Raw genomic sequence first — 21,031 nt, forward strand, 5'->3', positions numbered from 1 at the left:
CTCAGACCTTGGGGAGCTTGGCTGAAAGTGAGGCAACTTTGCCTGCCTTGTGAAGATAGGTACGGAAGCCACCAGTCACAGGGTGGTGGTGGTGGGTGCTGTTCCAGAAGGTCTGCAAAGCAGCACCTACAGCTTGCCAGCATGATGGGGTGGCCAGGCTGATCCTCCAGGGACCAGCTGTCAGTGTGACATTGGCCAGATGGGCTGCGTTCCCAGGATGGATGTGCAGTGCTGGGACCTCCACAGACTGGAGCTCAGGCAACTCTAGGGCAGGGCAGGCCGCTCCACCTCCTATCCCCAGCTCTTCTTGTTATTCCGAGGCTGGGCAGTAAGTTACTTGCAAACTTGTGTCTTCTTGGGGAAGTGTGCAGCTGAGCTCATGCTGGGCGGCCACTGGTTGGTTTGGTAAATACAGCAGCATTCCCCTCCTTTTCTAGGGTGCCATCCATCCTGTAAACTTTGCTCCATCCTCCATCGAAAGGCCGTTTGCTTCACATGCGTTTGTCCTTCTGGAATTCTGTCAGGTTCTGCACCTGAGGAATTACAGCTCTTTGCACAGGGTTCAGCTCAGGGGCTGGTTCACTGTGAAATCACCCTAACACCTGGACCCCCCACGGCAGTCAGCCCTCTGAGGCCCTGAGCACAGTCTTACTGGACGAAGGAGCGTGTGGTAGACAGTCCTGAGCTCAGCATTGCTTCGAGGGGTCGAGTGTGCGACCCCGGCCTCGCCTGCCCCGCCCCAGCTGGGCTCCCACGCCCTTCGGGACCGCCCGGCGCCCCCGCCTGACCACGCCTCCTCGGGTCCCCCGCCCCTTGGCCGCCAGAGAAGGGGAGTGTTCGGGGCGTGGCGGGAGCAGGCCGTACCCCCCCACAACCCCCCCCCCCCCACTGGCTGCTGCTGCGCGCCGGGCAGCCCCAGTTCAGTGCACGGTGGCAGCGGGGGTGGCGGGAGCAGCTGGCGCCGTGCGGTCCGCTCTGGCGCAGGGACTCACCGGTGGGCGGGCGGCCCCTGGGACAGAGCTGTCCCTGGGAGAGCGGGCTGAGTTCCGAAGTCGGAGCTGCTCGTGGTGAGCTGGGCTCTAGCGGCCACCAGGTTGGTGTGGACCCGGCTAGCGCTCGGAGGGGCCGGGCGGGCACTGAAGCAGTCGGGCGCGCGGCGGGCTGGAACTGGAGCGGTCCGAGAATGCAGCGAGGCCGGGCTAGGCGCGGGCTCCTCTCTCTGGAAAGTTTGCGGCTATTGCCGCCGTCCTGGGAGGGCTCTGCGAACTGCGGCAACCAGGGAGGGAAGGAGGAGGGAGGGACCGCGGCTGGGAGGAGGCGACCGGCGCCAGGCGGCCCGGGAGGGCTAGGAGGCGGCGGGCGGGGCGGCCGGGGATCCGGGCTGGGGAGCAAGGCCGAGTTTCCTCGCTGCCCTCCTGAATAACTCAGTGCTCTCCTCCGGTAGACTCCGGAGCGGCGCCCTCCCACCGGCGCCGGAGCCGGGCGTGGGGGGTGCAGCATGCCCGCGTCCGGCGCTTGAGGACGCCGCTGCCTTTGCTCTGGAGCCATGGTAGTCCCAGCCTGCGTGTTAGCGTTCTGCGTGGCGGTAGTGGCCGGAGCTACCTCCGAGCCTCCTGGGCCAGAGCAGCGAGTTGTGCGGAGAGCAGCAGGTAAGAACTGAGCCAAGGTGTCTTTTCTTGGGGGCCGGCCCTGGCCCACAGAGGCTTTGGAAACAGCGAACGACCCTTGGGTGAGGAAGGGGCGTCAGGTTGAGTAGCACCACCCGGGCCAGTGCGCTTGGGTTCTGTACTCCGTCCCATAGACCGCTGTCAGATCGGACGCGGCTGTTTATAGGGTGTCTGGAGTCTCAGCGTCACCACCCAAGTACGAGGCGCCACGGGTAGAGATGCGCGGTAGCCGTGGTCCCTGGCCCTGACGGGTCGGGAGGGCGTGCGAGCTGACTTCCTACATTTCCATTGTTGCTTCTCAGATCTGCGGGGACGAAAAGTGCCTGTTGTTGTTTCCCCGGTCCTCTCGGAACAGTTCTTGCTCTGCTTCGGCCAAAGAAAGGCTGGACTTTGGGGGTGGATAGGACTATCTCAGCGAGTCAGTCCCTCGCATGACAAGGTGACAGCTTCAGTGCAGCCGCTCCCCTCTCATCCTGTAGGCGGCCTGAGGGGTCGGTTCCCAGGGGCGCGCACGGACCGCCCTGCAGGCCGCACACTGGGAGGTGAGAGGCGGTTGTCCTAGGGTGGTGGTGCCGCCTACCGTAGCCCGGCTAGCCGCCAGAGTCCGATGGGGCATAGAGTGCCGTGGAACGAAGATACTGGAGGGAGCCACGGTCCGCCTTGCGTTCCGCGGCCGCCCGGGAGGTGCGACGCGCGCAGCCCCCGGGTGTGCCCGGTGGCAGCGTGGCAAAGCAGAGCAGTGGTCTGGCGGGAGGCCGCGCGGAGAGAGGCTTTCGCTCGGTAAGCTGTCGCCCCACCCGAGCTGAGGCCCGAACAGCCGCTCCTTTGTACCCCGACGGCCACAGACCGCGCATTGATGGCGGCGCAGCCTCTCGGGGAGGTGCGAGCGCGGCGGGCGCAGCGGGAGGAGGCAGATGGCGGCCTGCCCCTCCCGGCGCCCCCGCGCCCCTTTCTCCTTTAGCGCTTGCAGTCTCCCGGAACAATGTCATTTTTTTTCTTTTTTTATGAATGAAAGTGGGCCGGGAGCTTGAATGTGCGTGTCTTTCAGTGGCGTGACAGAGGCGGTCGGGAGGTCAGCGCGCGCTTTTAGCGCCTGCTAGGATGGCCGGGCTTCCCGGGCGCCGAATGGCCGGCGTTGGGGCTGCATTAGCATGTGCATTCAGATGAAGATATTTCTTGCGTCGGGTGTCAGTGAGCTTGGGTAAGGGCAGCGGGGCGGCGAGCTTCAGGCAGTGACGGTGGCCTGGCACGACCCTGCTGCAGGAACCGAAGCTGAGCCAGGCAGCCAGGGATCGGTGGGATGTGCTCCCGCCCCTCGCTTCTGCGTTCGAGCTGGTGAGACAGGTAGGGAATTGATAGGCCAATAAACTTAATCCGGTTCCTTAACGAGATGGGACGGGCAGTAAAAATACAAAGACTTGGTGAAGTTTACAGAGGTCCGGCTTGGCGCTTTCCTCGGGAACATAAATTACTAAACTGGAGCTGGCTGGGGTCAAGGGCTGTGGGCCAGTGGCCACCCTTGGTGGGGCAAGCCCTGCTGGTGTGCGCAGTTGTTGCGGGGGAGGGGGGGAGGCGGACGGAAGGGGGTAAGGAGAGTAACTCGCCGGGGTCCAGAGGTTGACTCCCACTCCGGCATGTAGCAAATGGGAAACTGGGACATGGCTTTCCACCTCTCTGGGCGTTGCCTGCTCCCCCCCCCCGCCCCCCTCCCTCAGGGCTGGACTTTGAGCCCTGAAGGCCTTCCAGGTGGTTCATTAACCTGGGCTGGTTTTAGACCCTGAAGCTTTGGGTCCTATGCTGAGATGCTGAGTTTTTGAAGCTCCTCGTCCTCCAGGCCTCGGGTTTCACTTGGGCCTGACGCTGGGAGCTGGAACACCTCTTTCAAGTTTCTCCCCCCCCCCCCATTGTCTCTGAAAGGGAAACTAGTACCCAGGGTGGGTTGGGGGAAAATGAGGTTTTGGGGAAGAGGTGGCCCGAGAACTGACTGAGGTATGAGCAAACCCACCTGGGGTTGAGGCCTGCCTAGGCTTGGGTACCCGTCCTAGAGCCTAAGTTTCCTCACCTGTCCTGCTAAAGAGGACTGGTAATGGCAGAGTTGTTTCGGGGGGATTAAACCAGACAATCCCTCAGTAAGCCCTCATTAGCCCGCCCAACCTTTGAATTTTTCTTTCTTTCCTGACTTTGTTATGAAACTCTGGAAACTGGAATGTCTCCTGGTGGGATGGCTGGGAGTCGGGAAGAAGAGGGAGACGAAGGGAGACCTTGGCTTCAGGGCCCCTTCAGGCATCCACCTTTCTCTTGGGCTATTTTAGTTACACACCTAGCCGTACCTCCCATACCAGCTGTGTTCACTAACAAAGCAGATATTTTGCAGATCCGTGTCCTGGTCTCGCTCCAAAGGGGTGGGGTGGGGTGGTGTCCAACCTCAGCAACAGGTCTGGATTTGATGCTAGTTCTATGGAGGTGCACTTGTGTCTCAACAGTAGTGACCAGAACTGGGATATCAGATCTCTCAGCCAGGGGATGCCTCCCTCCCTCCCAGTAGCTGCTCAGCTGTGGTCTGACTATATTGGTTGATTCCAGAGGCCCAGGCAGAGATTTCCCCCTTAGCCCCACACCTCTTTTTACAAGCTTTAGACACATAACCAGGGCTATCTGGACCTTAGGTCTGCAAGTTGGGATTTGTCCACTGTGCCATAGTGGAGAAAACTGAGGCAATCTGGGAGACCCTAGGCCCAGCACAGCCTTCCTGGGACAACAGTATCTCTTAGTCTGCACCTGTGAGAATGTGGTACTCAGGTCCATGTCAGTGCCATGTGACAGTGGGGATAGGTGCTGGGGGGGGGGTCTGTGTAGGGGGACATTACCCCCTCAGTGGGCGCAGCAGAAGTATCAATGCTTTTGTGTTGCATTTGGCTCTTTTGGTTTTTTTAAGGCAGGGTTTCTCTGTGTAGCCCTGGCTGTCCTGGACTCGCTTTGTAGACCAGGCTGGCCTCGAACTCACAGCGATCCACCTGCCTCTGCCTCCCGAGTGCTGGGATTAAAGGCCTGCGCTACCACTGCCAGGCTCACATTTGGCCCTTTTGGTTGATGGGGCCTAGGGAGTTATCTGCGCACTCCTGGAGGCTGAAGATGTGGGAGCTCTGTTGTCCAGTGCTCTGCTGCTGCCTTAGAACATGGTGTGCCGTGCTCAGTGTTGTCTCAAGTACCTTCCCTTATACCTGCCTGATTTATGACACAAGTTCCTCTAAGCCCTGTGACCCTGGGGTGATGGTTATTGGTGAGGTACCTTATTGTCTGAAGCCTCCGAAGTCTAGGTGTCTGGTTTCTGCTAGCTCCTAGTGGACAAGGTCAGAGGTTAGCTCTGAGCTAACTGAGACTTTCTTTCCCTCAGCACCCTGCATCTCCAAGCCAGTTCATCTTTGGATTAGCTTAAACCAAATACTTGTGCGAATGGCTTGACCTGTTGTCTTGTCCAGACCAAACCGGAACCAACTGCCTGTTGGCCTTGGGTCAATGGCCTGGACTGAGGCTTTTGACCAGCCTGTTCTTCTGTTAAAGTAGCTTCCAGCATTGGGTGGTCCCATAGGACATAGCAGCGTGACTGGAGAGCTGGAAGTCGGGATAGAAGGACCCTGGCTGTGGGACCTGCCCAGGACAGCTTAAAGCTGTGAGAGTCTGAAGGACATGAGCTTTGTGAATGCTCCGGGGACATACCGGTCCCTCTGGGTGTCAGAGTTGTGGTGGACTTTGAGCTTGTGGGCTGACTCTGGGATGGGCGGAATTGGGCCTGACTAAGGGCTGGTGTGTCCAGAGTGGACAGCTGGGCCTCGAATCTAGGCCATGCGACGGCAGAATGACAAGTGACATTATAGCCAGTCCAGCTGGATCTGAGGAAGGAGGTCTGCTCAGCAGGACCACCCACTCCTGTCCTGGGCCCTGAGCCCAGCTGCTCTGTGATGGGCATTGTCAGGTCCTGGCAGGGAGGCCTGAGGGAGATAGCCCAGCTAGTGGTGTGTGTCCCCGAGGGTGAGGTCTTTGGGCCCCATCATCAGCTGGGCAGCACCTGGGCAGGGGAGAGGTGTCCTACCTGTGTCTGCCCAATGGAGGAGCATTTCTCAGCCCTCAGGGTGGGTGGTTTGCTCCATTTGGCTCACATGGCCACTCCAACAGCCCCTCCAAACCTGGTCCTCATTTGTGAAATGGAGGTCCCATGTCCTCAGCCACCCACCTTGTTATGAGCTTATATGGGCCCCTTAGCCCACTTACTAGAGACCGAAGTTTCCAGACTGGTGTCCTTAGTGTATATTTGTTCTGTTTTCCTAACTGGCTGCTATGTGGAATAAGTTGCAAGGCGCAGACTGCCCAGCCCAAGGATTCCCCAACCCGGTATACTTGGGGCACTGGTGGAAGTGCACAGCTCCTGTGAACAGCAGCCCCTGTGGTGTGTGTAAGGAGGGGCTCGCGCACCCATGTTCATTGTTCATGGATGACCTTGTGCTGTCTTCTCTCTTTTATCTTGATTCTGTTTTTTGAGACAGTCTATAGCCATGCCTGGCTTTGAGCTTGGGGCAATCCTCCGCCTCAAGTCTTCTGAGTGTATGAGCCACCATAGTCAGGTTTCTCCTTCTTACTGCTGAAGTGTGTTCTGTTCTCTGTCTCTCTACCCAAACTGTTTCAGAAGCCAAGATGAGGGTTGGGTGCTAAGAGGGCCCTGAAAGGCCTCCCTATTCTTTCTCTGAGCTTTGAGCCAAGGGCCAAGGAAGGACAGCCTGTCCCCAACCTGCTTTTGTTGCTTCCCTGTGAGCTAAGGATTGATTCTACATTTCCAAATGGTGGCAGGATCAGAGGAGGAGGAATTGGTGGCTTTTTCCTGGTGCTGGGAATGAACTTAGGGTCCTAGGCATTCCAGGCAGGAGCTGGACCACGGAATTGACCCCCCCCCCCTTCTTGGCACTTGAGATTTTTCTGTTGGTGGTAGGGCTGCTGTATGTGCCTCTCGGAGCTGGTTGTTGGAAGATGGCTTCTTCCTACGGGACAGAGCCAGAAGCCTTAGCTTGGACCGTTGACAGAGCTGATACTGACACCCCTGGGCTCTATTTTTTTTTTTTTTTAAAGATTTATTTATTTATTGTGTGTGAGTGCTCTGTCTGTAGAAGAGAGCATCAGCTCACATTATAGATGGTTGTGAGCCACCATGTGGTTGCTAGGAATTGAACTCAGGACCTCTGGAAGAGCAGGTGGAGCTCTTAACCACCTGTTTTTTGTTTTTTGAGACGGGGTTTCTCTGTGTAGCCTTGGCAGTCCTAGACTCGCTTTGTAGACCAGGCTGGCCTCGAACTCAGTGATCTGCCTGCCTCTGCCTCCCGAGTGCTGGGATCAAAGGCGTGTGCCACCATGCCCGGCCCACGCCTGGGCTCTTAACGAAAACAGCCTCCCACCCTTGGTTTGAACATTGTCTGGCAGGATCCCAGGCCCCATACTCCTTGCTTGTCTACTACAGCCTTTGTTAGTGTTTTCGAAGTAAAGCGCTGGGCCCCCAGCATGCTGCTTTGGAGAACTCATTTACAGCTTTCCACTTCTTCCACAGAGGTTCCAGGGCCTGAACCTAGCCAGCAGGAGCGGGTGGCCTTTGGCAGTGGGGACACTGTGGAGCTGAGCTGCTATCCACCCGGAGGTGTCCCCATAGGCCCCACTGTCTGGGCTAAAGATGGGGCAGTGCTGGTGGCCTCCCACCGCATCCTGGTGGGGCCACAGAGGCTCCAAGTGCTGAACGCCTCCCAGGAGGATGCAGGGGTCTATAGCTACCAGCAGCGGCCCACTCAGCGTGTGCTGTGCCACTTCAGTGTGCGTGTGATAGGTAAGTCCTTGGTGGGTCTGGCTGCCAAATGTGTTGAGCAGCCAGAGAGCTCTGGACATTCCTGGGCAGGGTAGCTGCAGCATCCCTGGCCTAAGTAAGACTGTTGCTGGCGGGGGGGGGGGGGGGGGGCGGACGGATGGCTCAGAGGTTAAGAGCACTGACTGCTCTTCCAAAGGTCCTGAGTTCAATTCCCAGCAACCACATGGTGGCTCACAGCCATCTACAATGAGATCTAGTGCCCTCTTCTGGCCTACAGTTGCACTGGCAGGCAGAGCACTGTATACATAATAAATTAAATAAATCTTAAAAAAAAAAAAAAAGACTGTTGCTGGCTATAGATAGAGAGGAGGGGATACCCCCAAGTAGATGCTGTCCAAAAGAATGGCCTTGTGAAAGCAGGACCCTAAAGGTGAGGGAGTAGTGGGCCCCCAGATATGGGAAGCAGCAGGTCTCCGGATGTGGGAATGTCAAAGAACCACTGCCCACTTGATAACTATTGCAGATGCTCCGTCCTCAGGAGATGATGAAGATGGGGAGGATGTGGCTGAAGACACAGGTGAGAGCGAGTCCAGGCGCACTGAGCTGTTAGGGCGGGTGTGGGGTGTGGTGGTGGGGTGGTGGGGGTTCTTAGAGACACTGCTACAGGCCCATGGACCGGAGAGCACAGTGCTCCAGGAGCAGTGGATGGGAGGGTCTAGTCTGCAGGGATTTTGGTATGGACTCTGGTGGGACGGGCAATCAGTGGTGTGAGTACAGCCAGGTCAGGGGCTCAAGTTGCTGTCCAGGAGCAGGTAGACCCAGGGATTAAGGGTTAAGTGGTTGTTGATTTAGGCATCAGGAAAAGAGTGGCTGTGCCATGCTGAGGCTTATACTGTAAAGGGATGTAACAGAGTGCAAGCACCATCATGGGTCAAGACATTGTGTGTGTGGGCGGGGAGGCTATAACTTGGAGACTAGGCCGTGTGGCCTCAGCCCTTGGACCACTTGGAGAATTCTGAGGCAGAGTTAGGCAAGGTGTTGAGGAGAATCAAAGACAGGTTATGGGAAGACAGAGGAATTAGTTTCAGGGGTGAATGGGGGTAAGGAGTGTGGGATAGGGGCTTGTGTGAGACTTTAGATTGGAATCTACACAGAAACAGGTTTAGAATCTAGAACTGAAGCCAACAGAGGCTACTGTCCTGAGGAGAGGTTTGACTTCTTTCCCCTTTCCCTTTGGCTCAGGTTGTTCAGAGCAAAATTCCTAACCCAGTTGCCCTACGGCTCGTGCCCCGGCCACATTGCCAGTGCCCAGTGCCCTGCTCTGAGTTTGTGTTTGCTTCTGCCTTCCTGGCCTTCCCAGGCTGTATTTATTTATCTATTTATTTATTTATTTATTTTGGTTTTTCAAGCCAGGGTTTCTCTGTGTAGCCTTGGCTGGCCTGGACTCACTTTGTAGACCAGGCTGGCTTTGAACCCACAGCGATCCGCTGCCTCTGCCTGCCAGAGGGCTGGGATTAAAGGTGTGGGCCACCACCGCCCGGCTCCCAGACTGTATTTAGTGTCTGTGCTTCACATGGGCTTTTCCCCACATGGCCTTTGGCTATGAGGTAACTAAAGGGTCACCTTTTGGACCTTGCCTGGCAGCAGGCAGCATTCGGTCGCTGTAGTCTCCGAGTATGGCAGTCTCTGCTATGCCTGCTGGCCACTGTGGGAACCTGGGAGAGCGGCTTAGCTTGAGGGGGGGCGAGGAGGGCCCCTCACCAGTGCCTGCACACTGTTCTCTCTCCAACCCTGTGCTGTGGCCGCTCCTCCCACAGACACACATGGTCCAGTGATGAGTGTAATGAGGTCACTGCCTCCCTGTTTTGTCCTGGACCCTGCTCTGTCCCTCACCAGCCTCACGAGGGAGCTCAGTGGAGGGGGAGGCAGGACCTGAAGGGGAGCCTGAGCGCTGGCGGAGGCTAGCTCAGGTTTTGTAGACTAGTGGGATGACCTGGCCGAGCCGGGGACCTGAACCTGTGGGCCTGCACCAAAGGGTGAGGAGAAGATGTGTCCAAATCCTGAGAGTAGGGTAGCTGTAAATGCGTAGTATAGAGGCGTCAGGGGAGCCTGTCAGGACAAAGTAAATGACTCTCAGTACAGAAGGGGAAATAGAGGTCAGAGGGTGGGCAGGCAGGGAAGTTTCGGAAGGGTGCACTGATGACAGCTGTTACGGGCGCTTCTGTCATCAGGGGCTCCTTACTGGACCCGACCTGAGCGTATGGATAAGAAACTGCTAGCTGTGCCAGCTGCCAACACCGTACGCTTCCGCTGCCCAGCTGCCGGCAACCCTACCCCCTCCATCTCCTGGCTGAAGAATGGCAAAGAATTCCGAGGGGAGCACCGTATAGGGGGCATCAAGGTGGGTCTGGGGAAGGGGCCTGGAGGGCCGGGTGGTGCCTGGACGCAACGTCTAGCCTGCATTCACTCACAGACCAACTTCACCTGCAGCTTCGGCACCAGCAGTGGAGCTTGGTCATGGAGAGCGTGGTGCCCTCTGATCGTGGCAACTATACCTGCGTGGTAGAGAACAAGTTTGGCAGCATCCGGCAGACGTACACCCTGGATGTGCTGGGTGAGGGCCAGGATGGGTGGTTAAGGCAGGGTATCGCCGGGACCCCTTGGCCCACGGCCCCTGACCTGGCTGCCTTTTGCAGAGCGCTCCCCACACCGCCCCATCCTCCAGGCTGGGCTGCCGGCCAACCAGACGGCCGTCCTGGGCAGCGACGTGGAGTTCCACTGCAAGGTGTACAGTGACGCACAGCCACACATCCAGTGGCTGAAGCACGTGGAAGTGAATGGCAGCAAGGTGGGCCCTGATGGCACGCCCTACGTCACTGTACTCAAGGTGGGCTCTGCTGCCTTCTGGTGCGGGGAGTAGGGTGAGGTGGATGGGCCAGTGGGGGAATGCCTTGGCTCTGGTCCACAAGTCCCTCTTCGCTGAGGGATATTTTGGGATTTAGGCCCCAGGTGTTGGAGTTTCTGAGATGGGACAGCTGAGTCCCAGAGTTTCTCAGCTGCTCTGAGCTCTAAGCAGGCTCTGTGTCTCTTGTGCCCTGCCATGGGAATTAGTCTGCTCCAAGGGCTGGGCCTGCAGGTGTCTTCTTTTGGGTGACAGTTAATGGTGGCCCAGGGCTGGAGGATGACTGCCGAGTTAGTATCCGCTGGGCCCCAGAGCATAGGCTAGACTAGACACTCCCCAGCTGGCCTGGATTGGCCGGTGTCATCTGCTGGCAGTGTAGCACTGGCTCTGTACTGCCTTCCTCTGGGTGCACCTTTGTCCCATGGCTTCGGGTGGGGGCGCCACCTGAGTTGGGACTTTGTGAGCCTGGAAACCCAAAGAGAAACAGCTCTTCAGAGACAAGGAAGTCTGGTGCTAGAGGGGAGCAGGCACTGGCTGGGACAGGAATCCTGGCTGTTGAGGTCCTGTCGAGTGTGCCTCTCACCATGGGTGTGGGCGTTCATGAGAATAAGGTAGTTGCCCTAACATGACTCCTGGGGTGAGGATTTGGAGGCTGTGGGTTCATATTCTCTACCTCTCTTCCCCCTTCTCTGTCCATACATACGTGTGTGTGTGTGTTGGGCATGGAGAAAGCCTCTTTTCCGAAACCATGCCTACCACTGCCGTGATGTGCCTCTCCTCCAAGCAGCCTTCCAGGTGTTGCCGCCCAGCCCCCAGCCCGTCCTTGGGGGTCTCCCCTTGCCCTGCCTCATCCTCATGTTGTTCTGGAGCTGGCTCGGGGTGTGCCTGAGCCCAGTCTCTTGTCCCCGCAGTCCTGGATCAGTGAGAATGTGGAGGCAGACGCACGCCTCCGCCTGGCCAATGTGTCGGAGCGGGACGGGGGCGAGTACCTCTGTCGAGCCACCAATTTCATAGGCGTGGCTGAGAAGGCCTTTTGGCTGCGTGTTCACGGGCCGCAAGCAGGTAACGACTCTGTCCCATGCCTGCCTGGCACGCTGAGCTCCAGCTCCAACGCCCCCAGCCGTGCACCTGCCTGCATGCCCTGCACGACCCCTGTCCTGCTTGATCCCACCCACCCATGGCTCACACTTTACTGGTGATGCCTCAGCACTGTTGGTAGCCCCCAGCTACCACGGACTGACCACCTGCTTCAAAGCCCCCCAGGTCTGTGCTGTCCTCTTGCATCCCCCACTTGCAAGCTTAGAAGATCCTTAGAGCTTGCCAGGAGCCGAGTCCTGTGCTGTTTGCGAGCCTTGACCTACCCCATCTCTGGCTGACGTTGATGCCTTCTGGCTTCCCGTTCACACATCTATCTGCCCATCCTTTCATCCGCACCTCTCCTGTTTCTGCACTAACTCTGAATGCTGCCTCTGTGTGGCACCATGCTGCCCACCTGCAAGTTGCTCACATTGGGACAGAGGACTCGCCACCGGTGGAGGGACTGGCTTCAGGCTCAGTGCCTCGGTGCAGGAGGCAGAGGGCCCTGGGCCTCCGTGGCTGTGGCAGGGCCATGGTGGTGGCCAAGGTTGTGGTTGTGGTGGTGGTGGCAGCGGCGTCTTCCTTGCAGCCTGGCTGGATCATCTCCGTGTGGACTGCTGTGATACCCAGAGGGGGGTGCTGGCGCCTGCCTAGCGCGCCCTGTTCTCTTCTTTGTAGACGGCAGGCGCTAACACCACCGACAAGGAGCTAGAGGTTCTGTCCTTGCACAATGTCACCTTTGAGGATGCTGGGGAGTACACCTGCCTGGCGGGCAATTCTATCGGGTTTTCTCATCACTCTGCGTGGCTGGTGGTGCTGCCAGGTACTGGTTTCTGCGCTGCTCACGCCGCACCTGTCTTCTTGGGGTGCTGGCTCAGGATATGCCAAAGCTTCCAGGAACCATAAGGGGGCCCCTTACTGCTTATTGCCCCCCCCAATCCTGTGAAACTTAACCTGGCCTTGTGCTTGGTATTGAAACATCAACCTGGCCCCATCTTGGTCCTGCAAGATCCTCCTCTTTTCAGCTGTGCTCCCACAGTCCTGATCTGAGGCTCTGGCATTTCCTGGGCGCCTGGGTGGCGGTATGGGTGCTTCTGGCTCTGCTGGGCTTTTCTCCTGGGTCTGGCTAACTCACAGATTTTTTTTTTTTTTTTTTTTTTTTTTAACTACACTACCAAGGCGAGTGGGGGCGGGCACAGCTGCCCCTGCCCCCAATCTCCAAATGTCCCAGGCCCTTCCCTTCCTCGCTGGTACCTGTAGTTCTGGCCGGTGGGAAGTTGGAAGAGGCTGGATGAGGCCCCAAAATTTGTGTCTCTGCAGCTGAGGAGGAGCTGATGGAGGCTGGCGAGGCTGGCAGCATGTACACAGGCATCCTCAGCTTGGGGATGGTCTTCTTGCTCTTCATCCCAATGGTGGTAGCAGTGACTTCCTGTTGCCTGTGCAGTCCTCCAAAGAAGGGCCTGGGCTCGCCCACCGTGCACAAGGTCTCCCGCTTCCCGCTTAAGCGACAGGTAACAGAAAGTAGATACCAGGTTTTGAGCTCCCTGTCCTGCCTTGGGTCTCCTAGAATCCCAGCAGGGCCCGGGACACATTGCTCTGCCGTTAGGTGGGCTGACCTCTCCCTATCTCTTCTCTCCATTTGGAGCCCAAGTTACTCTGAGGTGCAGAGCAACTTTTACTAGTCTTCAGTCACCACTGTATAGAAGTCAGAGCAGCCAGCCTACCCTTTCCTTGGCCCCACACCTTGCCCTACGAAGACTTGACCTTGCCATTCTTGGGGGCTATACATACCCCTTTTCCAATGCTCAGCCTACATTGCGTGGTACCAACCTGTCCCTGATGACCCAAGCAGGTGTCCTTGGAGTCCAACTCCTCTATGAACTCCAACACACCCCTCGTCCGGATCGCCCGGCTGTCTTCAGGAGAAGGTCCTGTGCTGGCCAATGTTTCTGAACTTGAGCTGCCTGCAGACCCCAAGTGGGAGCTCTCCAGGACCCGGTCAGTGGTGGTGAGGGACAATATGTACTTGGTGGGGTTTGGTATATGGCTGGTAGTGGGGCTAGGCAGGGGCCTGTTGGAGGTGCCTCTGAGGTGGAGTGCAGGGTGAGATCTGAGAGGTTACTATTGGTCTCCATCAGCAAATGCCCCTAGGGCTTCCAGGATACAGCTGTGCATGACCATGAGGGTTGGGGCTGTTGGGCTCGTATTTATCACCTCTGTTTCTGTGGCCAGGCTGACTCTCGGTAAGCCTCTTGGAGAAGGCTGCTTTGGCCAGGTTGTCATGGCAGAAGCTATCGGCATTGACAAAGAGCGCACTGCCAAGCCGGTCACCGTGGCTGTGAAGATGCTGAAAGGTGAGGGGGCAGAGAAGTAGAAGGGGAGCCGGGCATGGGTGGCGCACGCCTTTAATCCCAGCACTCGGGAGGCAGAGGCAGGTGGCTCGCTGTGAGTTCAAGGCCAGCCTGGTCTACAAAGTAGTGAGTCTGGGACAGCCAAGGCTACACAGAGAGACCCTGTCTCAAAAAAACCAGAGAGAGAGAGAGAGAGAGAGAGAGAGAGAGTGTGTGTGTGTGTGTAGAAGGGGCGTTCGAAGGCCGTGGGGCCATCAGTTGACACCCCCCATTCCCTTCCCGCGCAGATGATGCCACTGACAAGGATCTGTCGGACCTGGTGTCCGAGATGGAGATGATGAAAATGATCGGCAAGCACAAGAACATCATCAACCTGCTGGGGGCCTGCACACAGGGCGGTAGGTGCAGCAGGTGCAGCAGGGGGGTGGACTGGTGAACGGGGCTCCCGAGTCACACAGCAGCATCTCTAAAGGCCCCTGTGCTCCCAGGGCCCTTGTATGTCCTGGTGGAGTATGCAGCCAAGGGCAACCTACGAGAGTTCCTGCGGGCACGGCGGCCTCCGGGCATGGACTACTCCTTTGACACCTGCAGGCTGCCGGAAGAGCAGCTTACCTGCAAGGATCTCGTGTCCTGTGCCTACCAGGTGGCACGGGGCATGGAATACCTGGCTTCCCAGAAGGTGAGCAGAGGCAAGGCCCAGGCGCCGGGTCGGGGGGGGGGGGGGCTCTCTGGGTGGAAGAGTGGCTGACCGGTTCGCCTAGCCTGGAGAGGGGTCAGCTCAGCCCAGGTTTCTTTTCTTTTATGTCTCCTTAGTGCATACACAGAGATTTGGCTGCCCGAAATGTGCTGGTGACCGAGGACAATGTGATGAAGATTGCAGACTTTGGCCTGGCCCGTGACGTGCACAACCTGGACTACTACAAGAAGACCACAAATGTGAGCCCTGGTTCTGTGTGTTTGGGGGTTTAGGGCCCCATCAGGGGGACACCCGAGAACCAACACCTCTCCCTCTGTCCAGGGCCGGCTACCTGTGAAGTGGATGGCACCAGAAGCCCTATTTGACCGAGTCTACACCCACCAGAGTGATGTGTATGTGTCCCCATGTAGGGTGGGGGTAGGGAGACCTGGGGACAGACAGGATGCAAATTGCACCTCTCACAGCTTTTCAGGGTCTTGGACCCCTCCTTGGGCCCCACCTTGCCCATTGGTCGTGTGTCAATGGCCCAGGAATAACAGGCCTTTCGTCCTCACTCCCTTGCAGCTGGTCCTTTGGGGTCCTCCTCTGGGAGATCTTTACGCTGGGGGGCTCACCGTATCCTGGCATCCCAGTGGAAGAGCTTTTCAAGTTACTGAAAGAGGGCCATCGCATGGACAAGCCAGCCAACTGCACACATGACCTGTGAGCAGACTGTCTCTTGCTCATACTCCTACGTGGCAGGGTTCCTATCCCAGGCCCTTGGGATGAGTAGGGGACGTGGTGGCCTGGGATGGTAGGGATGGGCATCAGGCCAGGGACCCACAGCTACGCTTGCCGCAGGTACATGATCATGCGGGAATGTTGGCATGCGGTGCCGTCCCAGAGGCCCACTTTCAAGCAGTTGGTAGAGGATTTAGATCGCATACTCACTGTGACATCAACTGATGTAAGTGCCTCTCAGTCCTGCTCGCCCCTGTGGCTGCTTTGCTTCCTGTGGGTGTGGCTCCCTGGAGCTCCTGCGGTGGTGGGACTGGCCTTTAGGGACATAGCCTGATGGCCATGGGATTGAAGAGGGTGTGTGCCAAGGCACAGTCCTGACAGCCTTGTCCACCAACAGGAGTACCTGGACCTATCAGTGCCTTTTGAGCAGTACTCTCCAGGTGGCCAAGATACTCCTAGCTCCAGCTCCTCCGGGGATGACTCTGTGTTCACTCATGACCTGCTACCCCCAGGCCCACCCAGTAATGGGGGACCTCGGACGTGAGAGACCCAACGGACCCACAGACCAAGTCCCAGGCAATGTTTACGCGGACCCTGGCCCGCCCTGCTACTGCCGGTGCGCAGTGGACCCCAACCAGCCCAGTGCAATGGGCCAGCAACAGATAGGAGTTTCCTGCGTGTGCATCCTTGACTCCTGGGTGCAGAGGCCCCTTGGGAACACGCACTGCTGAATCGTGATCTCCTGACTGGTCAGGGCCAGGAGCACCAAATGTAGAATGTAAGAGGGCCCAGCCTGTGCAGCCTTGGGGGTCTGGCTCCCTCGCTCCCCACTGCCACCTTGCAGGAACCATTGCAGAGGGCTAGACTCTATGTCCAGGGATGGCCTTGGCTTTTTTGGTGCCCAAAGCTGAGCCTGCAGGGAAGCTCTGCCCTATGTGGCGACCCTCTCTCCTACATGGCACCTGGTGCCTTGGGGGGGGGGGCGGTGAGTCACAGCTCTCCACCTCCAGGCCGTCTACTTCCCACCCTGCCCCTCAGAGACTGAAATTACGGGTACCTGAAGTTGGGAGCCATAACTTCTATCAGAAAGGTTTATTCCAGAGGCAAATGTACATTGATATAAATAGATGTATGATATATTTACATATATATAAGAATATCTATATGGAGGAAGGTAAAGCTGAGGTCCAGGGGGGCAAAGCGTACCCCATGGGGCTCAGTCGTTAAATGGCAAGAACAAGCCGAGAAGCAAGGGGCTTTTCAGGCACAGCAATTTCGTTTGTACCTGGACCCTGTATATTTGTAAAGCTATTTATCAGCCCTCAGAGCTCCAGTCCCCCACCCCAGGCTCATAGCCTTTAGCCCCAGGATATTGCAGAGATTTAAGTGGTAACTTATTAACAGCTGAAGAGGTTTATGCTGAATGTAGGGGCTGCTGAGACTGTGAAGGCGGCCCTTGGAAGCTTGGGTGGCCCTCATAGTTGGAGGTGGCTCCAGCAAACAGTTTCTATTGCCTTTGGCCCTCTTTTGTGGGGGGATTAGATTTACATAGGAACTTTCTTTAGGAGATGTTTTAAAATTTCAAGGTGAACTGATATTTTTCATACAGATTCTTCTAATTGCTATGTATTCCAGGCAGGAGCCTGTAGCCAGGGAGGGGCCGGCCCTGTGTGAAGGTTCAGATGTTAATAGATACGATACAAGTTTATCTAGCTATAATTTATTGAGTCTTTACAAGTTGTTTTGCTGTAGGCTTAACACTTCCTATGCAGTTCTTCTAGACTTGTAGAGCCCAGACTGCTACCTTTCAAGGCCTGGGAGAGAGTGGTGAATGCAATTTTGTTACTTTGTACTGTTACTAGGCCCTAGGCTTTGATGGCTGTCCCTTGCCTATCCATCATCAGGGCCAGGACAGTGGCTCAGGGTGACTCTTGGGGCCCAGCACAAGGTTGTCAGCCCACACTGGCAGATGTGGTTTTGTTAATGCTGCCGACTTAACTTTCCAAAAAAATAAAATAAATAAATAAAAAGAGATAACTCGTTTTAACTTCCTTGAGTGCCTCACCTTCTGTTCTGGGACATGTGCAGCATGCAGCTGTGTCCTTACTGCCTGTGGGGGCAGGTTCTGAGGTTCATCCCCAATGGAAAGAGGGGTAATAGCCTCTGGCTGGTCCCTAGAGCAAGCTGCTGGTCTCAGGCTCCAAGGGGATAGTCTTGGTTTTTCCTTCCCAGAGTAAGGGCAGCTGAGCTTGTGGTCACCTTTCTGTGGCCAATGGAACTTCAAGGTCAGCAGAGGTGCCAAGGACAGGATGCGAGAAAGTTGTGTCCATGGGAGGGGGCCCTGGGTATGTAAGAGGACATGGCTGTCTTGATAAGGGAAGAGATTTCTCGAGGACATCCTTAAGAATGTAGGGGTAGGGCTGGAGAGATGGCTCAGAGGTTAAGGACACCGACTGTTCCTCCAGAGGTCCTGAGTACAATTCCCAGCAACCACATGGTGGCTCACAGCCATCTATAATATGATCTGATGCCCTCTTCTGGCCTGCAGGTGTAAATGCAGGCAGAACACTGAATACATAATAATAAATAAATACATTTTAAAAAAGAATGAGCACGCCTTTAATCCCAGCACTCGGGAGGCAGAGGCAGGCGGATCGCTGTGAGTTCGAGGCCAGCCTGGTCTACAAAGTGAGTCCAGGATGGCCAAGGCTACACAGAGAAACCCTGTCTTGAAAAACCAAAAAAAAAAAAGAATGTATGGGTAACCTCTTGGGGCCGGGCAGGTAGCCAAACCCTTAGTTTAAGCAATCTTTACTGGGTCAGGCATGGTGCAGGCAATTTCTGAGTTCAAGGTAAGCCTGTTCTACATAGTGAGTTCCAGGACAATGTAGAGAAAACTCGAGTGTCTCCTTCCTATGTCCATGTTGTCTGTCATATTTTCTAGCCTTGGGAGAAGACGGGCTGAATGAACTTTCATCTTGGCTCCCACCTTAGGTGAGGGGCCATTTTTATAGCCAAGGTGGCTGGAGTCTTGGTTCTAGACTGAAATAGGAACTTCAGGGAGGTTCTGGGTTTTAGAAGAACCCATAGCTGGGTGTGGTGGTGCACGCCTGTAATCCCGGCACTTGCGAGGCAGGGGCTGGCATATCACTGTGAGTTCGAGGCCAGCCTGGTCTACAAATTGAGTCCAGGACAGCCAGAGCTACACAAAGAAACCCTGTCTCAAAAAACAAAACAAAACAAAAAAAGAGAAGAACCTATAGGCCTGAGTCTGTTGGTTACCCACAGCAACTTAAGGGATACCAGGGTTTCATGCCAGGGACTCAGAGCCACACACACAGGATGATAGTGACTAGGCAGGAGGCAGCTAAAGGATCTGACTAAAACCTGGAGAGTGCAGAGAGGGAGAGAGAGAGAGAGAGTGTGTGTGTGGTGGGGCATATGCTGCGTGCAAGTGTGCGTAGGGACGTGGCACCAGAAAGATACATTCTTATCCCTGAAACAGGCTTGGCATTACCTGAGCCAGCTATGTGCTGGCATATAGTGCCCCCTAGTGGCAAGCCAAGCATAGCTCTGAATGGCAACCTGGAGGCCCTTTTCAAGTCCAGGGCCCTTGTAGATCAAGGAAAGATAACACCAAGGGGTTGGTTGGTCCAGTGGGAGAGAAGTGGTCCTGAGAGGGGTGGAGCCATAGGTCAGGCCACTCTTGCCCCTGACATTGCCATTGTCTCCTTGGAAGAGGTAAAGTTTGGGCCTTGAGCTGCACCACCAGGGTTTCCTGTGTGGCCACACTGCCCAGTGAGAACACAGTGGCTCCATGCCACCAAACTGGATTTGTGCTCAGATTTTCCATGCCTAATGAAGTCTGTTTTCTTCTGCCGTGTCTAATCTCCTGGAGGAATATCTACCCAACTGCCTTGCCTTTTGGACATGGGTGGCGGTTACCCGGCTCGTTCTGGCTAGCATCAGGGACAGGCTGGCTCCCAGGACACCCCTGTGGCTATCATTCTGGGTTGGGGTGGGCCCTAGTGTTCTGAGGACCAGCAATGAGAATTGGATGGCTTAGTGGTCAGTCACTGCTGCTCTTGCAGAGGACCTGGGTTTAACAACACCCACATGAGGGTCACTGCATAACTCCAGTTCCAGGGTATATGACAACCTCTTCTGGTCTCTGTGGGCACCAGGCAAAAAAACTGATACTGAGTGTTAAATATCCTATTTTTGCAGTGACTCAGGCAGTCACACCCCCAACTCCCTGGCACATAAGGTTCTTCCCTCAAAAGTCACTTGGGGACTAGCCTGGACCTTGCTGACTCCACCTCATCTGAATGTTTGCTCTGTACTTGCTATAGGCAGTGGGCACGCAGTGTCCTTTGAATGGCTGTCCTTCCTCACCAACAAGCAGTCTACCCCTTCCCCTGAGGCTTCTGTGTCTTGAGCCTGGGGACCAGTGTGATCTTAAGCATATTTTTTTTTTTTTTTTTTGATCTTAAGCATTCTTAAAGACACCAAGAATGGTTATAGGAGGCCACCCACAGCAAGCTGGTGTCCTGGGACTAGGGCAGTGGTCGTTGCCCTCCTCCAGCTGAGCCACCGCAGAGTAAGCACCAAGGTGGGGGCCCGGGAAGCTGCCTCTACCAGGCCCACTACCCTCTACACATTCCTGTGGCTGGATCCTGGCCCTGGACTGAGTAGTAGACATGGTGTGGGCACAGGCCCTGTCTCCCTGGGCAGCTACCTCAAGACAGGCACAACACAGGGCTGTGAGGTGACTAGTGACTAGTCTTTGGCCCTCTAAGGACCCACAGCCTGTTTAGGTGTCAAGCTACCAACCTGGACAAACCATTACACAGCAGACAAGTCATCAGTGGCACTTTATTCAGTCACTTCATTATATCAAGTTGTTCAGAAAACGACTCCACACAGCCTGCTAGCCCCACAGGGCCCTGGGTCAGCTGAGAGTCTTTGCTTGTCAGCCTCTACAAAGCGGGGCTGTCACAGGGTGCAGGGATATGGGCCTGCTCAGATGTCCCATAAGGCATAACCTGGAACCCAGGCTTGAGCCCCCAAATGTGAGCTGGCACTCACTGAGGAACTGAGGGGAAGGTGAAGCCCCTCTAAAAGCTGAGGACACCTGGTGCCCACAGCACAGCCATTAGAGCTTACAGTGCTGAGTTTCCATTCGGTTTCTCGGCTAGTCAGACTGCTCAGGGTTCTGAAGCATCACTGTTACATGAACATGGACGATGTTTACACGTGACCCAGCTGGAGGCTCTGGGACCCAGGAGGCCCAGCGCACGGCCATGCTGAGGATGGCTTTTCAGAACTGCAAGGTGTTCTTCACATGATGCAAGAGGAACCTGCACTTCAGGTGCCAACTTCCCAAATCCTGTGTGCGAAGGTGGTTTGGAGTGGAGTGAGGAATCCCAAAGTCCTGTGTTGAAACCTTAACTTCCTTTCTTTTTCTTTTGGAGGAGGGGCTGGGTGGTTCAAGATAGGGTTCCTCTGTGACAGCCCTGGCTGTCCTGGAATTCAAGAGCCTTACCTGCCTCTGCTTCCTGAGTGCTGGGTTAAAGGCGTGCATCAGCACCACTGCTGGGTGGATCTGCCAGCTCTAAACCGGACCCAGCTGTACTAAGTAAGGTCAGTGAAACAAACAGATGCAGGGACAACTCCAAAACCAAGCACTACTAGGCCTTCTAGAAGACATGTGTCTAAGGCCCTGCAACAGGGTGATAGTGCGACCTGTGAGGGCAGAGTCCAGAGTAGAGGGACAGC

The 21,031-nt window shown here is 56.1% G+C and overlaps 1 protein-coding gene across 6 annotated transcripts; it reads left to right on the top strand.

The window, feature by feature from the left end:
* The first annotated feature begins 910 nt into the window (after positions 1-910).
* On the top strand, positions 911-17,282 carry Fgfr3 (fibroblast growth factor receptor 3). Of its 6 annotated transcripts, none has more exons than XM_051164737.1 (18): positions 911-1,093; positions 1,445-1,649; positions 7,258-7,527; positions 8,030-8,083; positions 9,738-9,907; positions 9,997-10,120; positions 10,203-10,393; positions 11,320-11,470; positions 12,806-12,996; positions 13,335-13,483; positions 13,718-13,839; positions 14,124-14,234; positions 14,325-14,515; positions 14,650-14,772; positions 14,855-14,925; positions 15,098-15,235; positions 15,374-15,479; positions 15,651-17,282. In XM_051164737.1, the coding sequence occupies exons 2-18, from the start codon at positions 1,547-1,549 to the stop codon at positions 15,795-15,797; spliced, it is 2,412 nt and encodes an 803-aa protein (XP_051020694.1). In that variant the 5' UTR covers positions 911-1,093; positions 1,445-1,546; the 3' UTR covers positions 15,798-17,282. The 6 variants fall into 6 exon arrangements, with proteins under 6 accessions (XP_051020694.1, XP_051020695.1, XP_051020696.1 ...); XM_051164738.1 differs by having other exon boundaries at positions 13,338-13,483; XM_051164739.1 differs by lacking the exon at positions 11,320-11,470 and adding an exon at positions 12,164-12,308.
* Positions 17,283-21,031: the final 3,749 nt, after the last annotated feature.

The sequence above is a fragment of the Acomys russatus genome, chromosome 22, assembly GCF_903995435.1.
Source record: "Acomys russatus chromosome 22, mAcoRus1.1, whole genome shotgun sequence".
NCBI lineage: Eukaryota > Metazoa > Chordata > Mammalia > Rodentia > Muridae > Acomys > Acomys russatus.

Excerpts from the sequence above, each read along its gene's own strand:
- Fgfr3 (XM_051164737.1), top strand. The coding sequence starts at position 1,547 with ATGGTAGTCCCAGCCTGCGTGTTAGCGTTCTGCGTGGCGGTAGTGGCC. Across the intron at positions 12,997-13,334 it reads GCTTCCCGCTTAAGCGACAG|CAGGTGTCCTTGGAGTCCAA; the intron begins GTAACAGAAAGT and ends TGATGACCCAAG. Across the intron at positions 14,516-14,649 it reads AATACCTGGCTTCCCAGAAG|TGCATACACAGAGATTTGGC; the intron begins GTGAGCAGAGGC and ends ATGTCTCCTTAG.